General features: G+C 40.5%; 1 protein-coding gene across 4 annotated transcripts; it reads left to right on the plus strand.

Annotated features, from left to right (window-relative positions):
- Positions 1-502: 502 nt before the first annotated feature.
- hoatz (HOATZ cilia and flagella associated protein) lies at positions 503-15,337 on the plus strand. 4 transcript variants are annotated; one of them, XM_035432015.1, is made up of 9 exons: positions 512-721; positions 1,506-1,636; positions 3,650-3,690; positions 3,830-3,952; positions 5,334-5,372; positions 5,477-5,547; positions 10,238-10,297; positions 12,223-12,275; positions 14,423-15,336. In XM_035432015.1, the coding sequence occupies exons 3-9, from the start codon at positions 3,669-3,671 to the stop codon at positions 14,487-14,489; spliced, it is 435 nt and encodes a 144-aa protein (XP_035287906.1). In that variant the 5' UTR covers positions 512-721; positions 1,506-1,636; positions 3,650-3,668; the 3' UTR covers positions 14,490-15,336. The 4 variants fall into 4 exon arrangements, with proteins under 4 accessions (XP_035287905.1, XP_035287904.1, XP_035287906.1 ...); XM_035432013.1 differs by having other exon boundaries at positions 509-721; positions 3,650-3,952; positions 14,423-15,337; XM_035432017.1 differs by lacking the exons at positions 512-721; positions 1,506-1,636 and adding an exon at positions 2,190-2,314.
- Positions 15,338-15,390: the final 53 nt, after the last annotated feature.

The following is a 15,390-nucleotide window of genomic DNA, read 5'->3' on the forward strand; positions in this document are numbered from 1 at the left end:
CTTAATACATAGTAGGCCTAATATGTATTATGGTAATTCAGTATGTGTTGGAAGACCTTCCAATAGTCTCTGATTACAATCTACAAGCTAATAGATCTATAAATTATTTTTCCCCTGCGAACAAATAGGTTTGAAATAGTTTATTATGACCGGTAGCAATTTATTTATTGTGTTTGATCCAATGACCCATTACTGAAATTTCACCATTCCAAAATTTAAACAAACTGATTCCTCCCGCCATATCATCAAAACTTGACTTTTGGATGACAAGTCGTTGAATTTCAGCACATTGAATTATAGGCATTATGGAAGGCGGTAGATTAAGTAACGTCTTGCGTGTTTGCTCACATAATTGTTCGAACAAACAAACACAGTGCCTGATTAAATTATGGCCTGCCAGTATTGCGCTCTCCGGGCAAGTCCAGACACGACTCCGCGGAGGCAAAGCGTCCGTTCCACAAACACGCGTTTCTCTGGAAACCCCCAAGGCCAACACATTTGTCCACTCGCTAGCCTTAGCAAAATCCGCCCAAAGACAAACAAAAATGACGACAAATAGCGCGGAAGATAGCGCAGTGTAGATTTATTGTTTTATCTTCTGCAGAAGCCTAATTAGTATTGTTTGTTCATCTTTTTTTAATGAGTGACTAGACCTGGCAATATATTCCACAGGAATGCTGGGTTGGCCATCTGGCTTTGGGCTTCTTGATTGATGTGACAGGTAAGAATGATGCTCGCCGGCGGACGCCAGGTCTTAACAAACTCGTCAGGTAACTTGACTCACGGTCCTTTTGTCTTATTAGCTATAACGACCTTACCGACCGATTCGTAGCAGCCATACATTTAAACAGAGCAGAGCCAATACATTTTCTTTTCTTTTCTTTTTCTTCTTTAGAGTTTGCCCAATGCCCAGTTAAAATCCACACGTCATTTTCCAAAGACAAAGATGCTTACGTTAATGTCAGTTCGCAGAATAAAAACGGTATTTACAGTAAGACAGTAGCCTGTGACTGTTCAGTCAACAGTTGTCCGTAACTTTGAAGTAGAGCGACGCACACATTAGCCTACAATTATGATGTTTGTTTCGTAGTTATATATATATATATATATATATATATATATATATATATATATATATATATATATAGATGAGTGACGGGTTGTTTCTAAATTAAAAATACTGATTTAGGGTTTAAAAAGAAGAGGCTTTATCACAGGAGGTCCGGCGAGGGTGGGTCATTTTTGACCCCGTGAGCACGATGCATAGCCTAATATAAAGGCAACGCAAGGGTTAATTTTTGTAGTAAGTTTTCTTTTTTATCAGGGTGAAAATTACGTTTGGAAACGCATTTGTTAAGTTGGAACGTGACGGTTGCCCAACTGTGGCCTGAATAAGAAAAAACATTAGATTACTTCCTTCTCTGTCCCCTTGGTAACCCCATGTAACATCCCTTGTTCCCACCGCCGCCGATTTTCCCGCTGTCTAATGGCTCCCGCTTCCGCAGGCGCTGAAATTTGAAGTTCAGTTGAGAGGCGAAGCCGCTGCTCTCCCTATAAAATCTGCCTCCCTGCAATGGAATGGATAGAGTCGAAGCACGGGATTTCAACGACAGTTCAGAGACTATGCTACCGAGAGGTATGTGTGCCATAAACTTGCGCATTTTCATGTTCTGCCGAAAGTGTTCTTGCAAAACTACACATGCCCAATTAGTATGCTGATCATATAGCCTATTCAAATAGTCTGAGTATATTTTAATTGTAGGCTGTTAATACTTTTTTATTTTTGAGACTAATCTGTGTTTAAAATTGAAAGTGAAACGTTGCCCACCATTGTGAGACGTTTGTTTGCCTGGATATGATTAAATGTAGCCTATCGTTTTTCTTTTTTATTTGTGGTGAATAAGACGAGTTAGCCTACTTATTTGAATCCCATTAATAGGCTCACCTATATAGGCTATTCAAGTCTGAATATTTGCGGCCTAACATCACATGCCACAAGATGAATGAACTGTAGCCTACCTACATGTCAGATCGGAGGCCAGTAAACTTGACCGCAACAAAGTTAAACACGCCCATTTATTTCCATGTTGCGTTAATTCGTAGTGTTTTTTAAAAAGACACCACTGGAACTCCACCTGGCGTTGTGACGTCAGTAGGTCCATGACTACAAGCTAATGTACACAAAAAGTTTCAATTGGAAAACTGCAGTGCTGAATACAAATGTGATGGGATTTGCTTGGTCGTGGAGTGCACTAATTTTTATATCTTAATTTAATTTATCACACTGACTGAATTAATATTTCTTCCTGCGAAGGTAAGATGTTATGAAAAAAACTATTTTGCTAATTGCAAAAGCAACTTGCTGATTTTCTCATTCAATTTAACTAATACATTCCTGGTACATAGCCTATTTGCCATATTATGTTTGTAATGCATGACATTTAACTGAGCCTTCCACACTGCTAATGTGCATTTTCTTAGCATAGCTAGCTACTACTTTGAATCAATACTAAGAAAAATATGTAGGCTAGCTAAGTAATTAATGAGCAGGTTTTTAAAATGATTATTTTTACACCAATGTGGTGTTATGACTTGTTTCATATTCTAATTATAATGTTTTCCCAATATTCATATTTGTCAGGTGTCCTTTGGGGCATGGTGGCTGGCCACCACTGTTGGGGCTTGGTTTGTAGGCAGTGTAGTTAGCTGATTGTTTTTGTGCTAGTTGCAATCACTAACCATACTGCCAACACAACAGGCTACAAGCAGCCACTTGCCTTTCATCATCTTCCTGCACTGATCCAGTGGAAAGGAAACCTGGGATTTTAATTCAGGAATAATTGTTAGTCATTCTATGTGTCTATCAAATTGAATATTCTGTTTGCTACATTGAATTGGGCATTGCTTTGTGAGTCTGGATGGGGTTCAATGTGTCTGTGTGGTCACTAGGCAGTGTAGTTAGCTGATTGCAATATTCAGTAATCACTAACCACACAGCCAGGTGAACAACAGAAAAGACTGTCCACTGTGAGGCTTTCAGGCAAAGCAGGCACTGAGGAAATTTTTGTAGAATGTCTGGAATAACATATGCTTTCAAAAATAAAATGCTTGATTAATTAAACAAAATGTGATTGTGATCTTTCTGTTGTTATGTTTCCATGCATGTATTTTGTGCAGAAGAAATGGTTAATGTGGAATATGAAGGCATACATAGGCTAAACATGCAGTTGTCATGAGTTAGAGCAAAGTCTATGTTGGGTTTATTCAATGTTGCTCACAATATTTGTAGCCTACCATTTTATTCAAAATGAGTCCAGGTAGGCCATATTTGTTGTTTGAGTTATTGGTTGTTTGATCAGCGATATGACCATAGCCTTTTGTAACACTGGCCTAGTGCATTAGTAAATAACCATTATTATGCACAATAATAGTAGCTTAATAAGAAGAAGAAGAAAAAGAAGAACAACCGCAAGAAGAGCAACAAAAACAGCAACAACAATAATAATTATAAATAAATGTATAAATAATAATAATAGTAATACTTTATTAATAATACAATTCATTCTGAGTCGCAATGAGCGCATTCGTCAAGCAGATTAGGGGGCTTATAACTTTGATGTTAACAGTAAATTGGTTTTCTGAATTTCAGTGGCAGTGACTGAACGCCAATGTGTCCCGAGCGTCTCCATGGTAACAAACCACGCGCGTCTCTCTGTTGATTTAACTTCACTTCCTGGAGCTGCAACAAAAATGTCCGAGACCCAAGATAGGCACGGTTTGGAACATGCTGATTTAGACAATTATTTTACTGTTTTTGCTGGATCCTCAGAAGAAGATGTGTCATACGCCAAGGTCTTCTGGAGTTCTGTCACTCTACAGCCACCTCTGGAGTCGCGCCTGGTTTCGGCCGACATCAGTCAGAGGTTGAAAGTAGCCGGGAACCCTCAACATTGTAAGTGTTACTACTAGTAGCTAATAATTTTCTAGACGACTTCGTATATTTATAAAAACAAATAAAATAAAAAAAGATCTGCACTTGAAAGTTTTCTTTATATGTATGACTACCAGTTTTGAGGGCTACGCCTCGTTTAAAATCCGATTTGTAAACGGGAAAATTCGCTGTAACCTTTTTTGCGTGGGGGTGAAAGAATGAGTTGATATGTAGCTAATTTGCATGCATATATTTCTCTATTTGTACAAAATGTTTTTGAATCACTGATACATTCAGTAGCTTACGATACATGGTCTACATCCCTCACGTACATAAATATAGCCAATGGTAAAGTGAAGTAAGGAACTGTTAAGTAATGCTATTTTTCATATAACTGGATATGTATGATGAGTTTCCCTCTACAAGCCTTTAGATAACACTGTGTCACAAACGGTTATGAATGCCACAAACACATTACGTCCCATATTAGTTTAAGGTTAAGGACTTAAGGTTAATTACACTGACTAGGTCACAGAAATGATTCATTTAATTATTAGAATGCCATATGAAACCACGGTGGATTTCTACATTTTGAAAAGGAGTGTAAATCAGGCTACAGAAACATTAACCAGTGCTGTTCAAGGCTTAGAAAATACCATTCAGCCAAACCTGCGGTATGTCAAAATCAGTTTAAGGGTAAAATTATGGGAGCAGTTAATCATGTTTTTAGTAGGCCTATCTTTCATTTATCAAAAAATTGGTCAGAATGAGAACTACCAGGACAGTCAATAGGACCACGTTTAAGATGGCCCAAAACAAAGTAGTTATGATAGGATGCTGCATTCTAATTTTACATTAAATACAGTTAATAAATATAATGTATTTGGGAAGTGGGGTGTGTGCTGGCGATGCAAGAAAGAAGGAAGATCTACAATTTATGTCATTCTGTTTTCCAAATTTATGGAAACACTGGCAGGGAATGCTTTTGCCAATTAGCAAAAATGTTAATGATAACATTGCCTTTGGTCCCAGTCTAGCTCTTCTTGTACAGAACAATAAACTGGTCAATCGGGTGCCCACGGACCGCATGCCAAAGCCACATATGAAATACCTTCCTCCAACTCAGTTCTTTGCAAAATTTACTGTGGATTGCAGTGTGAAAATAAGCAGGGTGGTAACACCATGTTTTTCAGAGGAGAACCACGGATGTCTACAATCTCCAAAACTGGTAGTGGGGATCAGAGCTGTGGTTGCAAATAGTTGGACATTCCAAATTAGGGTGGGAATTGGATATGTTCAGCCCCATTTTGGGCGCTAATATTTGTAATAAAAAAAGTAGTTGTGCACATTACTCTGTATGAGGATATGTAGTAAGCCATTAAATGTAATGTTCTTTCCTCAGATGTGAGTACTGGCAATGAACCCCCTGTCCTGGACCTAAGTGAGTATGAAACCAGATCTGGATTCATACTCATTCATACTTGTACGTGGAGTCAGTGATGTTTGCTGCCCCACGTTTGATGTCAGGCACTGTACCTCATATAGGAAGTGAGGAGAACCTCCAGGCAGCGTATCTGAAGGAACGGGCAGAGGAGAAGAAGAGATACCTGGAGATGGTGAGATTAGTTCTTACATGACACCAGCACATACTGTGTAAGAGCAGTGTTTACCTGACACCAGCACACACTGTGTAACAGCAGCAGTTCCCATTCCATCCCAGCAACAGTCAAGCTCCTTGCAACATTGCCCTCGTATCTCGTGTCTGGATTAATTTAGTTGACCATTGCCGCCACAGCTGGAATATCACTGTCTGTCGGCATTATGTTGTTATTTCCCCATATCCTTTACATTGCAGGCATTTAGCAGATGCTCTCACCCAGAACGACTCAAACAACTTTTTTTTTTTTTACATAGCATCCATTTATACTGCCGGATATATACTGAAGCAATGCAGGTTAAGCACCTTGCTCCAGGCTACAATGGCAGAGTCCTACCCAGAAATCAAACATGTGACCTTTAGGTTAAAAACCAGTTACCCATTATGCTACACTGCCATCCCATCTACTGAAGATAATCACTGCACGAAACAGGAGTTTTTTTAACTGTGCCTTTTAAGCTCTGGTCCATACGTTCATGTGATTAGTAGGCAGTCCCATTCCCTTGTTGCGTAATTAGCTGTAGCCTTAGTAAATAAGATGTTAATTTCACACAGACTACGACCACAGCAACATACCCTCACCAGGCTGCTTTTTGCCCTGTGAGTTTTATGTACGTAAATTGGGCCCACAGTGTTTAAGATCAGCTTTTACCCGATGAGCCTTTACATGAAAGCCTAGCCATTAGGATCAGTGGGCAAGGTTTTCCTTTAGTTAATATCAAGTTGTAGCCATGTAAATGGAATGTATATTATATTGGACTTACAACAAAAAATCAGTCAGAGAAAGCATTGCATTGAAACAGCATGAGGTTAGCAGAAATTACATTGGAGTTTAACAGCTATTCTTAAAGGTAATAGAGAGGAAATCACCCAGAATAACAGTATTAGAAGCAATATGCTTAAAATATGCTGGCCTGGGATTTGGTAGTTAGTATAGGGTGGCGTTGTGGTGCAGTAGTTAGCACTGTTGCCTCACAAGATGGAGGTTCCTAGTTCAAGTCCTGGCGGGTTTGCTCATGAAAATGTTTGTCACAAAAAATGTTGATGGGGGAATCCCCCACGTTTTACATAGATAATAACATTTACATAGGCAGTTGCATTATACATAATGTACTGTGTCCCATTTCAATAGTTACTTTTAACGGCTGGCAGGGGCTATGTGAGCTGGACCAGAGTGTGCTGTGGTTGTAGATGCAGTACGTAGCTGGCGAAGGATGACACCAGATCATCAGTTTTGAGCGTGAGGGCCTGGCAGGCTGGGGGCGGGAAGGGTTCAGCATAAGCTCCGTATCGCGCATTAAGGAAATGAGTCTGGCGGCATCACCCACCACTTTAAGATCCCAGTAGTAAGCTTGATAAAGAGAGAGAGAGAGGGAGAGAGAGAGTGGCAGAGTTAGAGAGAGAGAGAGAGAGAGAGAGAAAGAGAGTTAGAGAGAGAGAGTGGCAGAGTTAGAGAGAGAGAGAAAGAGAGTTAGAGAGAGAGAGTGGCAGAGTTAGAGAGAGAGAGAGAGAGAGAGAGAGAGAGAGAGGGATAAAGCTCCACTGCAGTGCTCTGCATCTTAGATGAGCTGGGGGTGGGGGGTTCCTCAGCAAATTTGCTGAGCTTGTGTGCACATTTATACTGTAAATGTGAGTGCCCTCTCTTATTTTAAAAAATGAAAAGCTTTTTTAAAGCTAAAATCAATTATGATTAAAAGCTATTGGACTATACCATTTACTGCATGTGTTACATTTGCAATCTAACTGGCTGAACAATCCATTGCTAAATAATAGAAGCTTTGTGATAACCTGGTCTTGTGATTTTCACTTATTGTGAAAATATTTTGCGGCCAATATTTGTGTTTTGTCTTCCAGGAATTTAATGGGCAGGAGACGTGCTTTTGTGCTCCCCTTCGCTCCAGCCTGGTTTCCTTTACTCTGGAAACAGCAATTTAAAGAAGAGCCACAACCTTACCCTCCCTTTCCCTCCTCAATCAATCGCTATTCCCAGCAAATGACATACGGCCTCACCCTGTAATAGCCATTTTCACAGAGACACCCCCCAAGATCTCTCATATATTATACAATATCTACATAAAATTGCACATTTGACAATGTTAATAGCCAGTATTTTTGGTGTATGTCCAAAAGCGCTTTCCTGGAACGTTGGTTTTCAAGTCCTGTAATGTATTGTCGCTGACAAATACATTACGTTGTGAGCATGATTAAAGAGAGTGGGTTTTCTGTGGTTACACCGAAGGAGTCTTCCGGCGGAATGGCTGCTCTAACCGGCCCCTCACACCGAACCTGCGTGACCTCATGAGAAGTGGTTTTTGCAGATAGTGTCCCTGGACTCAACCCTGCCCCTTTTCTACCCGTGATTAATGCGTCTGAGGAGCCTCTCCTGAGTCCCACCCTCCCGCTAGCCAACTTAACTAATCTGATTAGCTGGGCGAGGCTGTGTACTCACAGATCAATTCATCTGAAAGGGGTTATGATGATTAGGGAGGCATTGATTTATCCCCCCAGTGCGCCCGTTACCGCCGGCCCAGGGAAGCGGCTCATCTTTCTCCTGAGGAGATGTGACAGTTCCTGCAATAGACTAAATGCTTCCTCGCAGCCATGGCCAGCCCTGCCTTATTGCCGCTAAACCAATATACTAATTGCAAGGCAGGAATTTAGGTAATCGTTGACCTTACTGACCCCTCCATCGTCCACATTACCTCAAGACTAAACGAACACCATTGTAGTTTTTTAGTGGTGCTCTTGTAAAAATTTTCCTGAGTCAGAGACCATCAGCCCCCTGGTCCAATGAAGCATCTGCCCCGTGGGGCCAGCCCACAGGGCGCCGCTGCGTCCAAAACCTGTGATCAATCAAGAGCCCCAGAAATGCAGGTTTTTTTATATGAAAAGTGCTTTTGCACACTGTCTGCAAAACTGTGTGAACTTTTAGTCATTTAATTTTATTATGTAATAAATGGTATGCCTTAGTTAGACCATCCTCATTCCTCCTACTTCTGGATCAGTCTCAAAGGGGCCTCCCTCCAGTTTCTGGAATAACTGTGTGCCCTATTTTCCACATACACAATATACTTATTATATTAGGTGTTTTAGAAAACATACAGGCTATTGTTGTTGCTTTTATATATCATTGGCTGCACTTCACATTATTATATAGCCTACTAATTACGCAAATATTGTGAGAAAGTGTAGTTGTCCAATCTAGGTTCTGCAACTCAGTGTGACATCTTATAAGCAAATATACAGTATTTTGTATTGTATTATATATTTATAAATTATATATAATTAAAGAAATTGGAAATGGATTTTCCAATTTGATAATCCACAGAATATTTGCTGTTTTCATGTAATTCACGTAATGATATGGCCCTTGTATTTGGGGTTTTATATTGTGCCATGAGTGGGCCAGGTTTTCCTTCAGGTCAGAGTTGTGGGTCAGGGCAGATTGATGACTGTTTCTCTGTTCTCCCATTGAGAGCAATCATCCTGCAAGCCGGTAAAGGGTAGTCCCCCGGAGAAGGGATCAATTCAGCCAGAGTCCTCTTAAGTAATTAACCTTCTCCTAGGGCTCTGTGAATCACACCATTCCACAGAGCCTTCTCATTTTATACAAGCAGACCTTTCTTTGGAAAGTCTGTCTGCTCATAGAACCAAGGACACAGAACTCTCCCAAATGTTCATGTATTGCCATATGCTAAAAAAGAAAAAGAAAAAATGCAGTTTAAATGCAGATTTCAAAGTTGTGCTTATTTTAATTTTAAGATGCTTTTATTTGTTTTCAGAATGTCAGTCCAGTCCAGTGTTTCTGCAAAATGGCTTCAGACAAATAACAATTAATGAGGCACAAGGTTTGTGTAAGACTGCACAACCTGATATAATTATAATTCATTATGGTCATTAAGTACATTTTAGTTTGCTAACAACTCATGAAAAAAGAATGTGAATGATTGAAGATAATATTTTGAAAATACAAAACAACATTACAATAACCAATTAACTTGCTGTACAAATGCCATTTGCTTGTCAAATTTGTGTCTTTATAACAGATTAATCAGGCACCATTGAACGTGAGTGTCCATTCTGTCTGCAACCCCCAGCCAAACGCTAAATCAGATTTATGAGGCTCGTTTAGTGACTTGAGGGATTTGATTGGCCCAGACTGACAGCTGCTCACTTCTCAACAGGGGGTCAAATCAGCCTCTGTGTGCCTTTGAGCTTCACTGAAAAACAAGCCACACATTTCTTTTATGAAGGGGCATCTCCCTGTCTCTTAGGGAATTCTTTATCTCCTTCTGCTTCTTCATCTTCTTCTTCCTCCTGTTCTTTCTGATTTATCATCAGGCCACTCCCTCTGAAACTGGCTGCTGGTTGTAAGTAGGAATTGTCATATGATCAATCTCCTCTGTCACATGTCTCTAACAGACCTGGGTCAACTACATATTTGTTTTGGATTCAAATACTTCTCTGTGCTCTATTGATCTTTCCTGGTAAAATTGAGCCTGCCAATATGACCAGAAGGCAGGGTCTGCTTTTTCTGACAGTATTTCATTGGTTCCAATACATCAGACAAGATCAGTAAAGCTTAGAAAAGTATTTGAATCCAAAACAAATACGTATTTGACACGGGTCTGGTTCCTAATCTGTTACAGGCCAAACATCGAGGCGAGGTCATCGCCCTTCTCCGAAGACAGAGGGAGGAGCGGATCAAGGTAGAACATTTTGTGCCTAGTCAGCCATTGCAAGAAAGAATAAATAAAAAGTTTTAAATGAGGATCAACGCAACTCTTTAGCGTAATCTACTTAGATAATGAATTCTGGTTTTGAAAGATAAAGCAGCGAGGTTAAATCACCGCCCGGTCTTCTGCTAATACAGTCATTTCAGATGATAATGGCGGAGGCAGAAAACCCCATTTCCTCTGCGGCAGCCAAGTGTTTCATTTAACGTTCATCCATTAGAGCGTCCATCCCTAGCCCTCAGCACTTTTCCCTGAGGGCTCAGCACTTTGAGAAGACTGTGCGTGTGTGTGTGTGGAGGGGGGAGGGGGGTCAGTGAATGTTGTCATGAGGGAGCCAAATTAAATCTTCATTTCCCCTGGGGCCCTGGCTCCTTCCCTTAGGGATTGTTTTCTGTTGTGTGTGTGTGTGTGTGTGTGTGTGTGTGTGTGTGTGTGTGTGTGTGTGGGAGGGGGGGCAAGGAGGGCAGTGTCAAAAGGGGCTAGCAAGGAGATCAGGGTGAGCCAGACCACTGGCCTGCACGTGTTTCTTGTTCCTGCATCTGCCATAACTGGTGAGCGAATGTGACTGAGTGGACAGGGTGCTGAGTGGGCAAGCTAGCTAAGCAGATGTGTAAAGATGAATGACAAGGCCGGAGCAACGCCTGTATCATGGTGGTGTTTTGCTGTAACAGACATCCATGCTGCATTCTCAGCCCGCTAAGTCCAACTGGCTATGTCCAATCCGTCACATTAGATTATTTTGAGAAAAATGTTTGATATCATTTTAAACAGTCGTTATACTGTTATACTTATATAAGCGTAGGCAGTGATATTATTTAATTCTTTGTTTGCCCATTCAATGTGTGTGTGTGTGTGTGTGTGTGTGTAACATGAGCGTGAAATGAAAAATGTGTTATTGGATTTTTGTAATCCAATTCACCTCTCAGTTAGGTGCCATTACAGGGATTCTGTTTCTGTTGATGCTTTGCATTATCTGTTATACACATCAAGTAATACTACCTGATATTATAGATACACTAATTTGCTTTTTCCCAGAGAACACCCTTAGGTGACATTTACAATCCACTGCAATAAGTGATTCAAATAACACAGACATCAGTGCATCTGCAACAATATCTGAAAGTAGCGGATGCTCTACAGTCTGCCTATAGACACTGTCCTCGTGTTTATTTAAGACATGCTGTATTTACTGAAGGTTCCAAACAGAACAAGACAGCAAGTGTGAATGCAGCCAGTGATATTCTACCGTCATTATAAAATAATGAGTTAATTTAGTTGTAATTAACTTAATTCTTTCATTTTCAATAATTTTCTCATTTAGCGCTCAACCAGAAAGTAATTCATTCAAATTTGTATTTATATCATTAAATACTGCTCCGACAGATGTATTTTCATTTTCAGAAAAGAAACTTATCGCGAAAAACATGGTCAGTGTAGTTTTTACCTAATTTATTTCAAAATGGAGCAAATTGTTCATTTCGATGGGGACTATTTTCAATGTCGATGCCACGCATTTGGATAAATTTGATATTTTCACATATTGAGAAAGTAATCACTGTCACAAAGTTGTTTCAGTAAAAAGTACAAAGGCCAGGTCCTTTGTAATGAGGAATTATGCTGACCAAAGCAACAGTATGTCTCTGACTTGTTTTAATAGTTTCATGCACAACATTTGAGTTCCATGATTACTGGGATATTGGCTATATCTGGCATTTGCTAGATAGACATTACTTGTTGGTAGGATAAATTCATTGTATGTTTTAGTCTTTTCATAGGAAAAGTTGATCATAAGAAAAATATAAAATTACACCAGCTTTATCCTTCAACCAAATTTTTTTAATTAATGATGATAATTACTTCTTTTTTTTGACAGCCAAAATATGTTCTTGTTTTTTCAGAAAGAGATGATATCCTTGCCGTATAAACCAAACCACTGCAATGTCCACAGGAGGTAATTCATTTGAAATGTGTAATTTTAGCAAATAGTTTTTTTTTATTTTTTTATTATGATTCTTCTTTCTAAACATAGGCAATGATATTATTTAATTCTTGGTTTGTCCTTTCAAAGTTTATGTGTTTATGTGTGTGTGTGTGTGTGTGTGTCTATGTGTAACGTGAGCAAGAAATGAAAAATGTGTTATTGGATTTTTGTTTCTGTTGATGCTTTGCTCTCTTCAGATTTACTTTATTTGAACTCCAGGCAAGGTATCATAGGGGGAGGAAGAATGCGGTTATAAAAGCATAGAGCATCTTTACAGAAAGATGGAGGGGCCTGTGGTGGTCATAAAAGCATAGAGCATCTTTACTGAAAGATGGAGGGGTCTGTGGTGGTCATAAAAGCATAGAGCATCTTTACAGAAAGATGGAGGGGTCTGTGGTGGTCATAAAAGTATAGAGCATCTTTACAGAAAGATGGAGGGGTCTGTGGTGGTCATAAAAGTATAGAGCATCTTTACAGAAAGATGGAGGGGTCTGTGGTGCACAGTAGGGCACGTATTGATCTGTTCATCAATGAGGCAGTAACCCTCACCAACCAATAATTTACCACCACGCAAAGTGTGGACATCGCCATTTTGCTGATACTGCTGGCATAAATCAACAGAAATTAAGGAAAAAGACACAAATAGGTCTTCTTACAAATTCCTGGCAGCGGATGATATAATCATGTGTGTGAGTGTGTGTGTGTGTGTGTGTGTGTGTACTAGCATGCATTTCAGAGGAAGAGCAAGAGAATGTGTATGCGTGTAAGTATATTTGTGTGAGTGAGAAAGACTGTGAGTGTGTGTGTGTGTGTGTGTGTGTTGGGGGGGGGGGGGGGGGGGGGTGTTTGTTCAACTGCCCATGAGTTACAGAGAGTTTATGTGTGTAACTTCGAGCACACACATGTGAAAGAGAAGGAAATATTGTACCAGTCTAGTGTTTTTTTTTTTTTGTGATTCTCCAAAGCACTGACATCACTGCGGTAAAACCGAATAGTTTTTGTTGGTTTGTTTGATTGCTTGCTTTAGTCCTTAAACGATCAATGTGGCTTCCTTTTAGCCTCCCACTTATCTTTATTAAGTCTTACTGCAAACAGTCTGTTGATCCGTTTAAGGCAGACAGGAGCGAGAGCAGCCGTTTGTCCGGGCCAGAGAAAATGGAGAGATGCGGGGCGTTCTTGTGGAACGGTGTTGTCCGCTTGCCCGTGTTTGTCTGCGAGCGAGCGGTGTAACGCAGCTAATGAACTTTGGATAGATTGGGCTGCGGCTACACCGGAGCCTCCCGAGCGTTGCCTGGCCGACCACCGGGAGAGACCCTCCAAACAGAGAGTGGCTAGCCGTCCTCGCGGTGCACTCTCTCTGGAGACTGCAGTAAATGGCCTGTTGGCGGAGTCGAGGCAGGGCTGGTTAAAGCGCATCGATTTGCTGCCACGCCACATTAAATAGAGCCCCCGTCGATTACGGTGTAGGCCCGGCTAATTTAGCTTCATTGCTGGGTAGCTTTCCCTTCTCGTCCGTCATTCATTCATACTTAATGGCCTCTTTGTGTTTGTTTACGCATAGCGGGTAAAAAATGAAATACAAATCACAGGCTGCAGCTTAACTGCTGATCTGACACAATATTAATGTGTGTTGGCCAGTGACACAGCTTGCTGTTTGGGGAGCTGGCAGAGAGAGTCGGAGTAAATCGTTGTTCAGCGACAGGCCAGGGGACTCCTGCAGCGATTATTACTAATGTAACAATGAGAGCAGCATGCGCCATGCTCCCTATGATGTGCTTCGGACAATACCATTTACACCACCTGTTTGTCTTCTGAGTTGCCCAAACCACGTATGCATAACCTGGTTGGTCCATTACGGCTGTCTAACAAACGCTAAGCATTCTTGTTTATTCTTTGAGTTGCCAACACGCCAACCTAACACTGGCTTTCTGATACAAGTGAAATAAAGCCTGAAACAAGTGAAATAAAGATCACAGCTAAATGGGCTTCTTTATGGGAATGTACACCAATGCTTTGGGTTTTTTATGACAATTTGTGCAACAGGCGTAGGCTACCTTTCCAGTTTGCGTGGTGCCTTGAATGTGTTCCCACTTGATTGCGCATTTGTGTTGCACCAGGCCACCTCCGCTCAAGCACCCAGAAGACATCCAGCAGGACATCGAGGACGTTCGAGGGCTGGTCTAGTGAGTCTGCTGTGACCGAGGGACACGTTGCCAGCCCACTGCTCAGCAACACCGGGAGAAACACTTACACTGCAGCATAACCGAAGAAACAGAAAGCATTCCAAAGTAGCATGCTGCGCTAGAGCTAATAGTCCAAACAAAAACAACAAAGGTTTTCACTGGTTCCTACCAAAACACAAATCTTATTCACATTTAAGATACCGCTGCGTAGACACATCAATGAAATGGAGATAATGAAGTCGTGTATGAAAAAAGATATACATTTTAAAAGGAGGCAGGCAGCTATAGCCACATTCATCGGACCAAAAGCACAAACAACAGTATCGTTCTGCCAAAGAAACGATCACAACATTGCACAATGGCCTTTCTAACTGTACAGAAAAGTGAGCTCATTCTGGCTCTCAAATGGCTGAATCAATCCAATGTGTTTTATTGGTCAGGTTAGATCCTGAGTGATGTATGTTATGACTGCGGCCTTATTCGGTTACATTGCTGAAGGTTTCATTTGGCTGGCACCCCCTTGTGAGCGGGAAAGAGACAGTGCGAAGAAGAAAAAGCCATACAGATGCACAAAGTTATTAGGTCATGATTGCAGCCATTTCTCAGTTGTTTATTCAAGTAAATAAGGGGCCTTCTGGTAAATGAGGGGACTTTTGTTATTTTCTAAATAGCTGATTTATTTTTATATTTAAAAACAGATCAGTTTCTCACAACATTGTGCTCATTGGCATTTGAACACAAGACATTGAGTTACTTAAGTCCATTGCTTAGATGTCATTATTATTATTATTATTATTATTATTATTATTATTATTATCAGAACTCTAATCCACTCCCTGAAACTTGCTGTTGTTTGTGACTGGAAAATTTTTCATGTTTTCTTTTAAACTGCATTTTTCAAT

This window comes from Anguilla anguilla, chromosome 9, assembly GCF_013347855.1.
Source record: "Anguilla anguilla isolate fAngAng1 chromosome 9, fAngAng1.pri, whole genome shotgun sequence".
Taxonomy (NCBI): Eukaryota; Metazoa; Chordata; class Actinopteri; order Anguilliformes; family Anguillidae; genus Anguilla; species Anguilla anguilla.

Excerpts from the sequence above, each read along its gene's own strand:
- hoatz (XM_035432013.1), top strand. The coding sequence starts at position 1,579 with ATGGATAGAGTCGAAGCACGGGATTTCAACGACAGTTCAGAGACTATG. Across the intron at positions 3,953-5,333 it reads AGCCGGGAACCCTCAACATT|ATGTGAGTACTGGCAATGAA; the intron begins GTAAGTGTTACT and ends TTCTTTCCTCAG. Across the intron at positions 10,298-12,222 it reads AGAGGGAGGAGCGGATCAAG|AAAGAGATGATATCCTTGCC; the intron begins GTAGAACATTTT and ends TTGTTTTTTCAG.